The 11,488-nt window shown below is 44.0% G+C and overlaps 1 protein-coding gene across 3 annotated transcripts in view; it reads right to left on the bottom strand.

The window, feature by feature from the left end:
- DVL1 (dishevelled segment polarity protein 1) overlaps positions 1-9,335 on the bottom strand; it is a 940,598-nt gene extending 931,263 nt beyond the window's left edge. The window contains exon 1 of one of the 3 annotated variants that reach the window (XM_069610109.1): positions 8,869-9,334. In XM_069610109.1, coding sequence (XP_069466210.1) covers positions 8,869-9,038 — 170 coding nt within the window. In that variant the 5' untranslated portion in view covers positions 9,039-9,334. Of the gene's footprint in view, positions 1-8,868 lie in introns of all 3 variants that reach the window. The other 2 variants (XM_069610108.1, XM_069610111.1) reach the window with 2 other exon arrangements.
- Between the last annotated feature and the right edge of the window lie 2,153 nt (positions 9,336-11,488).

Below are 11,488 nucleotides of genomic sequence, written 5' to 3' on the forward strand. Positions count from 1 at the left end.
ATTATAAGGCTGCATATACTACAACAGCTACTACTATAGACAAGGAGGTATGGTTGAATAGTAACTTTTATTTGGCCTGATACTGTTCAGTTGGCAACTTATCATGATATAAGATGTGATATGACTTGTTAAAATTACCCTAAGATGCTGTTTTAATTGCACTACATCATAAATATGTTGCTGAATTTAAGTATTCTTGCAGCATGCATGAAATGTTGTTAAAGCAAATGAACTGTTCAAAATGTGTCTTTTTCTAAAACTGTTTTAATTCAGGTCTGAAGTAAAATCTGTCTGTGTAAAATAATGACAATATATTTTAAGGCAGCTGTTTAATCATTCCTCCAACCCCCCAAAAAGCCATCCTACCACATGGACTGAGATAGAAAATCAGTCACACCATGCCAATTTGGTGTGCTATTTTACATGCAATGTTATGTCAATGCCAATCGACAATAGTACACAGAAACTATTCACCATTGTCAAATCCCTCTCCAAACCACAATCCACACTTTGCACACCCACATCCACTGAAGTATGCAACTCCCCTATGGACTATTTCAAATCTAAAATACAAAACATCAGGCAAGCCCTCCTCTCTGCTCTCCCACTCCTCGCTCCCAAACATTCCATCACATGGCACACCTTCCATCCAATTGCCACAGACACCCTCATGACTTTCTACCAAAACAAAACATGCACACTTCCAGGATGACCCATGCCCACCTCAAGTCACATCCAATTGCATCACCACCCGCACTCCCCTTTGGCTCACCATCAACTCCTGTCTCTCACATGGTACTATCCATCTACACTCCTAACTGGACCAATCTCATGGTGACATCTTTCAACCCTATACCCCATGAAAATGACCGCCGCATCCCTATCCTGCCATACCTCAACAGAATCATGGAATGCTTTGTCACTACCTAACTTCAATACATCACCACAAATAACCTACTCACCACTTCCCATCTGGCTTTCGACCTGGACACAACACTGAGACTACTGCACTTGACATCCTCGAAGACTTCTACAACATCACAAAGGACACACATCACAACTTGTACTCTTTGACCTCTCTGCAGTCTTCGACGCCACTGACTACACCATTCTACTCACCATCCCATCCCACAAGATGAAACTCTCAAGCACCATCCTTGACTGCGTCACCTCCTTCCATACTGACAGGACACACTTTGTCTCCATGCCCCCTTTCGATCTGACCCCACCCTGGTCAAGTACGGGCCCAGCAAGGCACCTCCCTGTCACCACTCCTCTTCAACCTTTATGTTGAATCCTTTGGGGTGACCCTTAGCAAACACAATATCCATTTTTATCAATAGGCAGATGACACACAATATACTTCTAGATCTCATCCCCCTCACAACTCCATATTGTTAAAAGCTGTCTCTCCTCCATCACCACCTGGCGGCCACCAACTTCTTCGAGCACACCCCTTTCAAAATGGAATACCTCCTCAGCTGCCCTGCAGACACAAACCCGAACTCACCCCTTAGATCAACGAACTTGCCACACACAATCCACACATATCCCTCATCACATTTGTAAAATCAATGGGCTTTAGCATCGACCCCGACCTTTCCTTCACACACCAAATAGCTGCTGTCAACAAAACATGCAATCTACATAGGCTCAGACATATCCTTCCTCCTGATTACTCCCCCATCACAGTCAAAGCAATAGTTCCCTCCAGGCTGGACTGCAGCGGTGCTCTCCTCGCTTGGCCCCTTACTGGAAGCCATGCAAAACACATCTGCTAGACTCATCCTCTTCTTACCCAAAGATTTGTGCATGACCCCAGCTTCCGTCCCAGCCATACTGTCTCTTCATAACCCAAAGAATTACCTTTAAACGAAACAACATTGTTTTCAAAGCCATCCACCACAAAACCCCATCTTACCTTCACAACCAACTCAATCCCATCACCCACACAAACACAACATCTCCGACACATTCCACTCTGCAAACTAACATGCACACAAAAACAACCCTGCCTCTTATCTTGCCTCAAAACTTACCTGTTTCCCCACACACATAACCTGGTCCCTCCATCACCACTGCTACCAGTTGCATATCCTAATCCTTTTATCCTACCCTGAAAACATTTTATAACTTCTGTTTTACCACCCAACTCTTCGTCCTTTGAACCTTGTAAGGTACTCCGAGACTCTTTGGGTAGGGTCCGCACTGAAGAAATTCTAATAAATAAATAAATAAATAAATGTCCATATGCAAATAATAAAAATGATCCATTCTGTAATATCTTAATGGCACTTATTGTGCAATTAATTAGCTCCACAGGTTACCTGATCATTCCCCTCGTACTAAGCCTCACTGAAAAAGACCAGCGCGCTATTTCGAGGAGCTGAGATTCCCCACAGTTACGCCACCAGTCAGAACTCACACACATATACACGTCAAGTCATCAAACCAGGATTGAAGGTGAGGAGGATGGCCTTTAGGTCTTTGGCCACCTGCCAGGGCCACCTCAAGAAAAATACTGGAAGGTGATGGAGAGGGATGCTGGGTTGTATACCTGTCCTCTCATGAACCATCATCTATATATCATGACAGTGTACCACAGTTAAGGAATTCGGCAACAACGCAAGACAATTGTCAGTCCCACAGGGTTGTGTAAATAGAAGAGGTGTGTAATACAAATCCCACGCAAAATATCGTAACATATAATTACATTGAGTGCAAACTGCCATATGTTCTGTAAGTTATGGAAAGGGAAACTATGAACACCTCATGGTATGGATCCAATTATAAAACTATCAAAGGAAGATTGCATGTGTCTGTATGTTGTGATAATCCCTACTTTTAGATACAACTTTCCAATGTTATTTAAACCAGATGCACAAAATGTCCCCAATTTAGACTGAATATCCACGCCTTGCACTCCAAAGAAGTATGATGTAGACCTCAAAGGTGCATGCCCTGGTCACCAGGGCAGGCCACTAGATTTAAAACAAAATATCACACTTAGATCTAAAGACCACTGATTTTGACCGATGTTGCACCAAATTAGATAAGTAATGAACCTGGTTAACACCCAATTGTCCTTGGTTTGGATCCAAAAGATCCCTCATTTATAACAAAATAACCTTTGGCTCATACCCAGGGACCGTGGTTTAAAAAATAAGTCTCCTTCTTAGGTCACACGATTCCTGGTTTAGACCAAAGCACCATACTATAGACTAAACGTTAGCTAATTAAGTCTCTTGATATAGACCCACAATTACCCTGTTTTATACTCCTATTGTGCCTCCTTTACACCATACATTTCTCTGAATTAAACAATATAGTTCATGGTTAACACCCAAATATCAGCTGATTACAACAAAAGGTTGCTGTTTCACCAAGGATATAAGATCTTGTTTTAGGTGTGGGGGTCCATGGTTTAGGCCTGTAACTCCAAGGATTGGACAAACACATTGCCTGGTGTCACACTAAGGGACTATGGTTTATATTATATTGTTATTGAACGTAATATTGCACGAATTCTGCCAATGCCTGATCTCTTGGTGCTTTGGAACCTGCAAGAGATGGGCTGGCTAGAGTTGGTTTGGTTGGCAAGTTAGTAAAATTATAGGATGCAAAACAAGGTGGCTCTTGCTGCAGTGCTGATGCATGCAGATTAAAAGAAACATGTCACTTTCTGCAGGTAAGCTTCTCGATCTGTTTTAGGGATTCATTGTCTTACAAGATGTTTCCTAAGTGATCCTGGGCTGAGAATGTTCGGTTGAAGAATGAGTTTGTGTGGTGACCCAGTCTGGTCCATGCAAATCATGTGCTTTTTAGGTAATGACTATGGGTGTTTGCTAGTGTGTCTTTAGGTAGTATGGGTGTGTGGAATGTGTGAGAGGGCTATGCAGCGTATATCTGGTGCCCAAGTCAGGTTGATGTATGTAGGTGGAGTGCTGAGGTAGTAATCATGTTGTTTGGTATTGAGTGTTTACATGTTATGCTTTGTGGAGAGATGTAGTGTCAGCGTCAGAGTCTGGAAGGTTAGTTGGTGATTATTAATGGTTTTGGGAGGAGCCATATATCAGATATATTGATAGGCCTGTGTGTGAGCAGATGTCCATCTGTTTTGCAGTTTTGGTTTATTGTTGTCTGGCCCTTAAAGTTTCAGCTGCCTGGTTATTTTATTAGACTCACAGCTATTTGTCGCTGTTTGTTTCCTGACCTGTTTGGTCTCTACCTGTGTGCGTGTTTGCCTGCTCAGGAATCATATTATTTCCAGCATGATTTGGAAGGATCCCAGGTACGGGTTTTAGGCTGACTTTGAATGGGATGATCAGGGTAATTATCTAGAGATTCATACTTTCTAAGGTCTGGAGACGAGACAGGTCTTCAATGCTGCCTAGATAGTAAGGTGGGTCTTGCAGCATACACATTAATTTGGGCATCGAGTTTCAAAGCCTGTTGGTCATTATTGTGAACAATATGACTCCTTGGCATTTCCTTTAAAAGTGAGGCTTTGGCACAAGTGTTGTGTTGCAGGACCATACTAGTCTTGCTGGATTGTAGGGTGTGATTTTCTTTGGGGTGCATTCCAGCCCTATGCCATGGTAGGCGGGCAATGCAGCGTGCTTTTAAGTGGATTATATCGCAGGGATGCTGTTTTTTACCCCAAACATCCTCCCCACAGAAACACAATTAAGACTTATACACTCATGATGGAGTAGATCAAGAGTCCCTGGTTTAGACCTCCCGTATTATAGTTTAGAGAACCAATGATCTGGATTAGACCCAAATATCCATTGTTAAGGATCAAAGTTTCACACATTAAAGGTTTCTGAGATTACACCCCAAATAGCTCTTGCCTAGACCCGGAAAGCCATGGTTTAGATCCAAATGTCTCGTCTATAACTAAAACAAACTGGTTTAAACCCAAATGATCCAAAGTACAATGGTTTAGACCCTGGAGATTTGAGGATTAGACCAAGTGCCCCTGGTTTGCCAATCGAAGGTCCTTGATGTAGACACAAAAATGTGCCTGGATTCAATACTAAGGAGTCTGACTTAGACGTGAATTAATCTAATTCAGTGCGAAAAAGCCATTGGTTTGAAACCTATTGTGAGGCAAGTGCCCTAAATGTGTACCCCTAAATAAGCACAGTTAAGCCCTGGTTGAGATCATTTCCCCCAATTCCCTGTAAGTACCCAGCTAAGACCCAGCCGGCACTTAATTTATAACTAAATTGACAGGCTTAGAACGAAAAAATCCCTGCTTCAAATCCCCCAAAACTAGTAGTTCATACCTAAGGCTCCCTAGTTAAAACCTAAACATCCACCTTGTAGACATGAAGGTCGCTGGTTCAGACCTAATGGTTCCAGTTTAAACCCCAGCCTCCCCTGGTTTGGACCTAAATTTTCCAGGCGGTGGTGGAGACAGCCATTGCATGGGGGGGCATGAGCAGAGGGCCTGAAGCCCTTCACAATTGAGGAATTCTCAGGCAGAAGCCAGCACAATGCAATTACGCTCTTCCCCGGGCAACCCATGGGAAAGTGGCAATGCAGCACAATGTTGTCAAATCTCTCACCTGTGGGAACAGAGGGTGTTTAAAGTATCACTAGCAGGCTGCAGCTACAAACATAGGGCAGAGGACAGAATCATGCCATGCCCTTATAAACAGACACCCCCAAAGAAGAAGCCAAACACTTAACTGCTCTGCTCAGCTTCATTACCTGGTGAGATACTGATACATGTTTGCAGGCTATGCCATAGCTCTCAACCATTTGTGTCACAAAGGTGGGTGAAATCACCCAATTTTATTTTTGGCGGGGGAGACGCCCATTTGAATGAATGGGCGTGCAGGAGGCTTGGCGGGTGAGTCAGCCCTTTACAAGGCGGTTGACACCCGTCAAAAGCGTGTGAGTTGAGAGCTATGGCTATGCTGTGACCTGTAGTCCCCTCACATCACTTTGAGAACATGCCCTGTTTGATTCCTAGCATAAGGAACTTTTTAAAACTGACCCATATGCTTCAATATGTTCTCTCCATCTTTAAGCTCATTTGGGAGCATGGGTAGTTTATGCATGTCGAGGTGGTTATATGTGATATTACGGAAGCAAATTTCAGGGTGGTACATTTCACTGCAGCCAAAATACAGAAAAAATACTGAATTTTCTTTTTATTTGGGGTGCCCACCCAAACCTCCAGTTTTTCTATCCTTATAACCCGACCCAAACCCCATCATGACCCATTTAACCCCTTACCCCACTTCCCTATATATATATATTTAATATTTTCTGTATTTTTCTGTATTATGGTTGCACTGAAATGTACCACTCTGAAATTTGCTTCGGTAAATTGTCTGGGTACCGTGACTCACGAGGCACTTTTTAAAGCAAACACATACATGCCAACCCTCCTTATTTGGGTGGGAAACGCACAATTTTTTCCATCAAAAATGTTGCTGATTTTTTACTTTCCCCCTCTTAAATATGTGTATCCCCAATTCATTCCAATGGGCAAATTCAATGTTCACGATTTCTGTTACAAAATCTCCCTCCCAGCTGTGACCAAATGTTGGCATGTACGCAAAGAGTAATAGAGTAAATGTCTCTGTGCATTTGGCTTCTAATAATGTTCACCCATGCTGTCCCTATTCCTCCTGTCCCCTCTCTTTAGGATCCGCCATGGTGCCTGGAGACCACACACATTGTAGCAGTCAGTGGTATAGATCCCAGTTCCAGTATAACATAATGCTGACCACAAAAGTCCATTTGGATCTCGAAATGTCATAGAAAGTTTTGATCAAAACGCTCCATTTCAAACCCTCGGAGTTAGTGGTTTAGGGTCGACCGCAAAATGTACACAACACTGACCCCTAAAGCTCTGGGTGCAGGTGCTCGGCTGGGCCACGCGTCTCTGGATTTGTCCCGTACTGCCGCCCTGACAGCTGCCTCCTCCCTGCCCCCGCCCCTCCCTCGGCCGCCTCCATGTTTGTTTGTCTCAGCGGCTCCAGCTGATCCGGGGCCTGATCCGTAGGCACAGCATCCGGTGCTGTATTCCCGGGTCAAACAACGCCACGGGCGCTTGCTACCGGCCAGGCCACTACCCACCCCACTTCAACCGGCGGCACCCGCTGAAAACATTAACAACAAAACAGCCGCTCGTCTGATATTGGAAAGGGGAGGAGCTAACGACAGCAGCACCTAAAGGGTGTCTCCAAAATAACAAAAAAGCATGAATATAAAAATCCATCTCGCGGGGCAAAAATCAAATCTGATTTTACTGATCTTTGCATTTCATAGGCAAACGTACAATGAGCGACACCTATAAAATGAAACCCACCCACGGTACAATTATTGCAGTAGTAGAAAACCACGAACGATTAAATACATGCATACGAGCTGAGACGATGATTGTCTATTTGTGGGGCTAAAAATCCACCTACTGAACACCCCAGACTCTCAGAGTGCCATAAAAAGAAAAACAATGGCCTCCGGAAGGAAAATGAACGTCCTTCTGGCCATATTTTCCCTTTTGCTGTTTTTTTGGCTAATGGAATATGACAGCACACGGTGTAAGTGGGAGGAGGAGGCTTGTCAGGAAGTGGAAAAGGAAGCGGTGACACCGCCGGAAATCGGCCACTTGCCGTCACAGGCAGCCACAGACCCCTTTCCGAGTAGCCGGAACGTGCACTTTTGACAAAAAAGACACGCCAATACAATATTACACGCACGCAAAAGCTGCTCAAACATCTAGAACCTTCTCATAACGAAATGTGAAATACATTGGGAGCCAATAGAAAGTTTAGGTGGTTTATAAATTATGAACCCACAAAGGTAAGGGAAAATGACACTGGTACCCGGCATGAGACACCTGGTGGGGGTACTCTCCATTCCCTGATATGTAGGTGTTGTTTTAAAGCAAACATGCAGCACCGTTTACCAGTCCCCCGTGCCTCACTGCCAGCAGTGTCGAGAATATGCTATGCACATACAACAAAAGACTCCCCCCACACCCCCCTTCTGTTTGACAGCTGTTTCGCCTGAAGTGGGAGGGAAACTAAGAGGGGGCAGGTCCCAGTTTTTGTATTTTAGGGCAGGCTATAATCTTTTTCCGCCTTACCACTTCGCCGAATTTAATATTTTTAAGACCACAAATGTCACCCCCCCAGACAAAAATGTCATAAAACAGGCTATGCAAACAATTAATGCATGCAAGTGCAATATGTTTTAACAACTCGTGACAGGCGATGGGTGCCCTGTCTCCCAATCGTACGCGATTCTATTCCTTATGTCGTGCCATATAATGCACCGCATACACTTTAAACGCCGAACATAAAAAATAGCGTGCCTCGCAGCGCTTCACTGGCACAGGTGCGGGCGAATCGCAGCCAACCTCATGTAAGGCTTAATTTCAGGCCATCTAATGGTATACACACATGCCATCCAATTGCCTACACCGGGAATTGCCAAATATGGGAGCATTAATAACTATAAAGAGAACCCCTGTTTACTTTCAGTACCACCTCTACAGACATAGCGCGCGTGCATGCATTAAAAATAATAATACCACAATGCCCCTCTAAAACACACAACATAAAAACAATGCATGTAATATGTACATTGTTATGCATTTTAAAAGTGAAACCATTTTAGGCATAGCAGGTGTTCAGCGGCAGTCACCCAGTCGGTTCCTGGCTCCAAACAAGCAGACATATGACCCCCAGCCCCCAGTTCGCACTCCCTAGGAAATGCATATACGTATGGAAAAACCCTCGCACCCTCCGAAAGCACCCTCCCGAGCCCCCACCCCCAATGGGTTCCTTATATAGCACAAAGGCGAGCACAGGCAGACCCATAAAAAGCAAGTGCAACGCTCACCCGAAATCCTGGTCCATGGATTTGAAGAAGAATTTGTAGCTCTGCACAGGGCGGTTGCTGAGGACATTTTTAAAATCCGACAGAGTGACTTTTTCAGGGGAGACGGGCAGCTTCACCAGATACGGGGTCTCTTCTTCGTCTATGTGGTAAATGATTTTTGTCTCCGCCATGGGAGAGGGGACGGGGGGAGGAGGAGAGGCAGGCGAGAAAGGGGACAAAAAGAAAAGCCCCTTCTTTCATAAGCCAGGCTAGGGAAAAGAATTCCCCAGAAAACACGGGAAAATGGAAAAAAATGAAAGCGGCCAGAGCTCGTTTCCGTCCAGTGCCAGTCACTCAATAGGGTTTCACAATATCGCATGTACAGTTCCCAGTGCCTCTCAAAACAGGAAGGGAGATTTCAGTGCTCCTGAACGCACTGGGCTGTGGGAATGGCTCTCCTTTTTTCTGTGTTATTTTTTTTTTTTTGCTCCCTGCACTGCTCTCTAGCTGTTCTGGTGGAGAAATACAGGCTGAATAAGCCAGCTTTCAAATGACAATAGCCCGCGCCGCATGGGGCGAAGGGATTTCCATAGCGGTACACGTTACACCATAAATACTTTAGACACAAAAATGGGGGCGTGGGTTTCGCCCTTGCTTGTTAGGGGATTTAAAGAGGGGAGTGAAGGGCGGGGGGGGGGGGGGGGGGGAGTTCTAGTCCTCCATTGCTACTGGTTAAAAATATAACATTATTGAACTCGCCATGCAAGAAGCATTACATCTTCCTCTGACTTCCTAGGAATTACTCATCCTGGAGACAGGTGCTTCACAAGCCCCTTGACCTTTTTTTTTTTTTGATCTTCCCAATATTTTTTTAGCACAAAACGCTTGCCCATAGCCAGGCACAGAAGTTTTTCGGACCCGCTGAGATTTTATGTTTCATTAGCAAGTGGTTTAAAAGTACCCAGGGATTCTGGACAGAGCGGTCACAAGGGCTGTGAGTATGAACATGTGGACATGGGATAAATGCGTAAGAGAACCTTTTTGGATGTGAAGATATGTGAGTGGGCAACTCCTGCATATACTATATATGGCTGCAAAGTCAAATAGTGTTTGAGGAGCACTACAGTACATTCAGAGGTGGACATGGAAAAACAATTGGTGGGGGATCCCAAAAGGGACGAGGTTGGGCAGAGTTTGGGGGGGCGTTGCCCGAGGAGGTGGGGTTAAGGGGGCGGAGCTGGCAGTTGACCTCTGATCAAAGGAAATGTCCAAAATAATAGTTTAAAACGGCACTTTTTCTTTCATGCTGCTTCTTTTCCAAACTATTAATCAATTCCACTTTAAACCACTCCCATGGCACTGGTGATGAGTTACTTCACTGTGCGGATAATGACCAGTGTTGCTGAGTAAATATTCTTTAAAATGCACAATTTGCATCCCATTTTATAAAAAAAAAACTCCCCCTTGGGTACTATTCAAACAGGGTGATTTCTGTTCACCATAAGCAGCGTTTCTTTTACTTGAACCACACCCGGCACAGCTCCTGCAGCTCCCCTCTGAAAGCAGTTGAGTGGCTGCATTGTGTGTGATGTTAATAGGGGTATTTATTCATACAATGTTTGTGGGATACCTGTATATTTATCTATTCATGCAATGTTTGTTGGACACATGTATCCTACAAACATTGCATGAATAAATAAATAATCCAAGTTCATCTATCCAACAAACATTGCACAAATAAATAAATCGGGTCGTGGCTGAGGACTGTAACTTCCTCTTGTGACCTCTTGCATGGGGTCACCAGAGGAAGTTACAGTTTGCTCGCGGGCATATTTTTAGTTTTTCTTTCTTTCTCCCCAGCGCAGAGCAGGGGTTTGGGGTGGCTGACTCTGGCCGGATCCCAATGACCAGCGCTGAGTACATTCCAATAACGTAATCTGGGCGCATATAACTAAAACAAAGACCAAGGACCACTTCCTTAGTGAGGTGTGCTTAATAAGGTGTGAAGTAACCACTAGAATTATATGCATGTTGATGATAAAGTATAGCAAGGACAAAGCCCATCATTCGTAGCCCAGTATTTAATGTCACATCCTCTTCATGGTGTGTTTACAAAGAAATAGAAACCACTGTGGCCAATGCATTTCAGACATCAAATCCATCATCAGCACAAGGTCTGGGGGAAACATTACAATAAACCACCTGGTGATACCCTTTTATGGACAGGGATGAGTTTAAAACTAAAACATCAAGACAATAGAGAAAACAATGACTACTGCACATACTTCACCAGAAGGAAGAGCAGATAACATATATCATCTAACTTCAAAACCAACTAAGATAGTGATAGGTTATGTTATTTGATATTTGTATAGTGCCTACTTCCATTGTTATGGCTCAAAGCGCCGTGGGGTGGAAGTCCCTTGAAAATTTGTAGCCTGTGCAAACATGAAAATAATAGAGAATGTTACATTGTATGCAAATAGTAATTAGAATTAGGTGACTATACAATTGCTAGCAGAGACTTCTACATTAACGCATTATACAAATTACACACAGCACTGCGTTCAAGTGCAGAGATGAAGGCTATGTCAGTGACTCTATGACAGTAGGACCGATTATTTTGAGGGACTCGTCAAAA

This window comes from Ambystoma mexicanum, chromosome 8 (genome assembly GCF_040938575.1).
Source record: "Ambystoma mexicanum isolate Mex_15411 chromosome 8, UKY_AmexF1_1, whole genome shotgun sequence".
Classification (NCBI taxonomy): Eukaryota; Metazoa; Chordata; class Amphibia; order Caudata; family Ambystomatidae; genus Ambystoma; species Ambystoma mexicanum.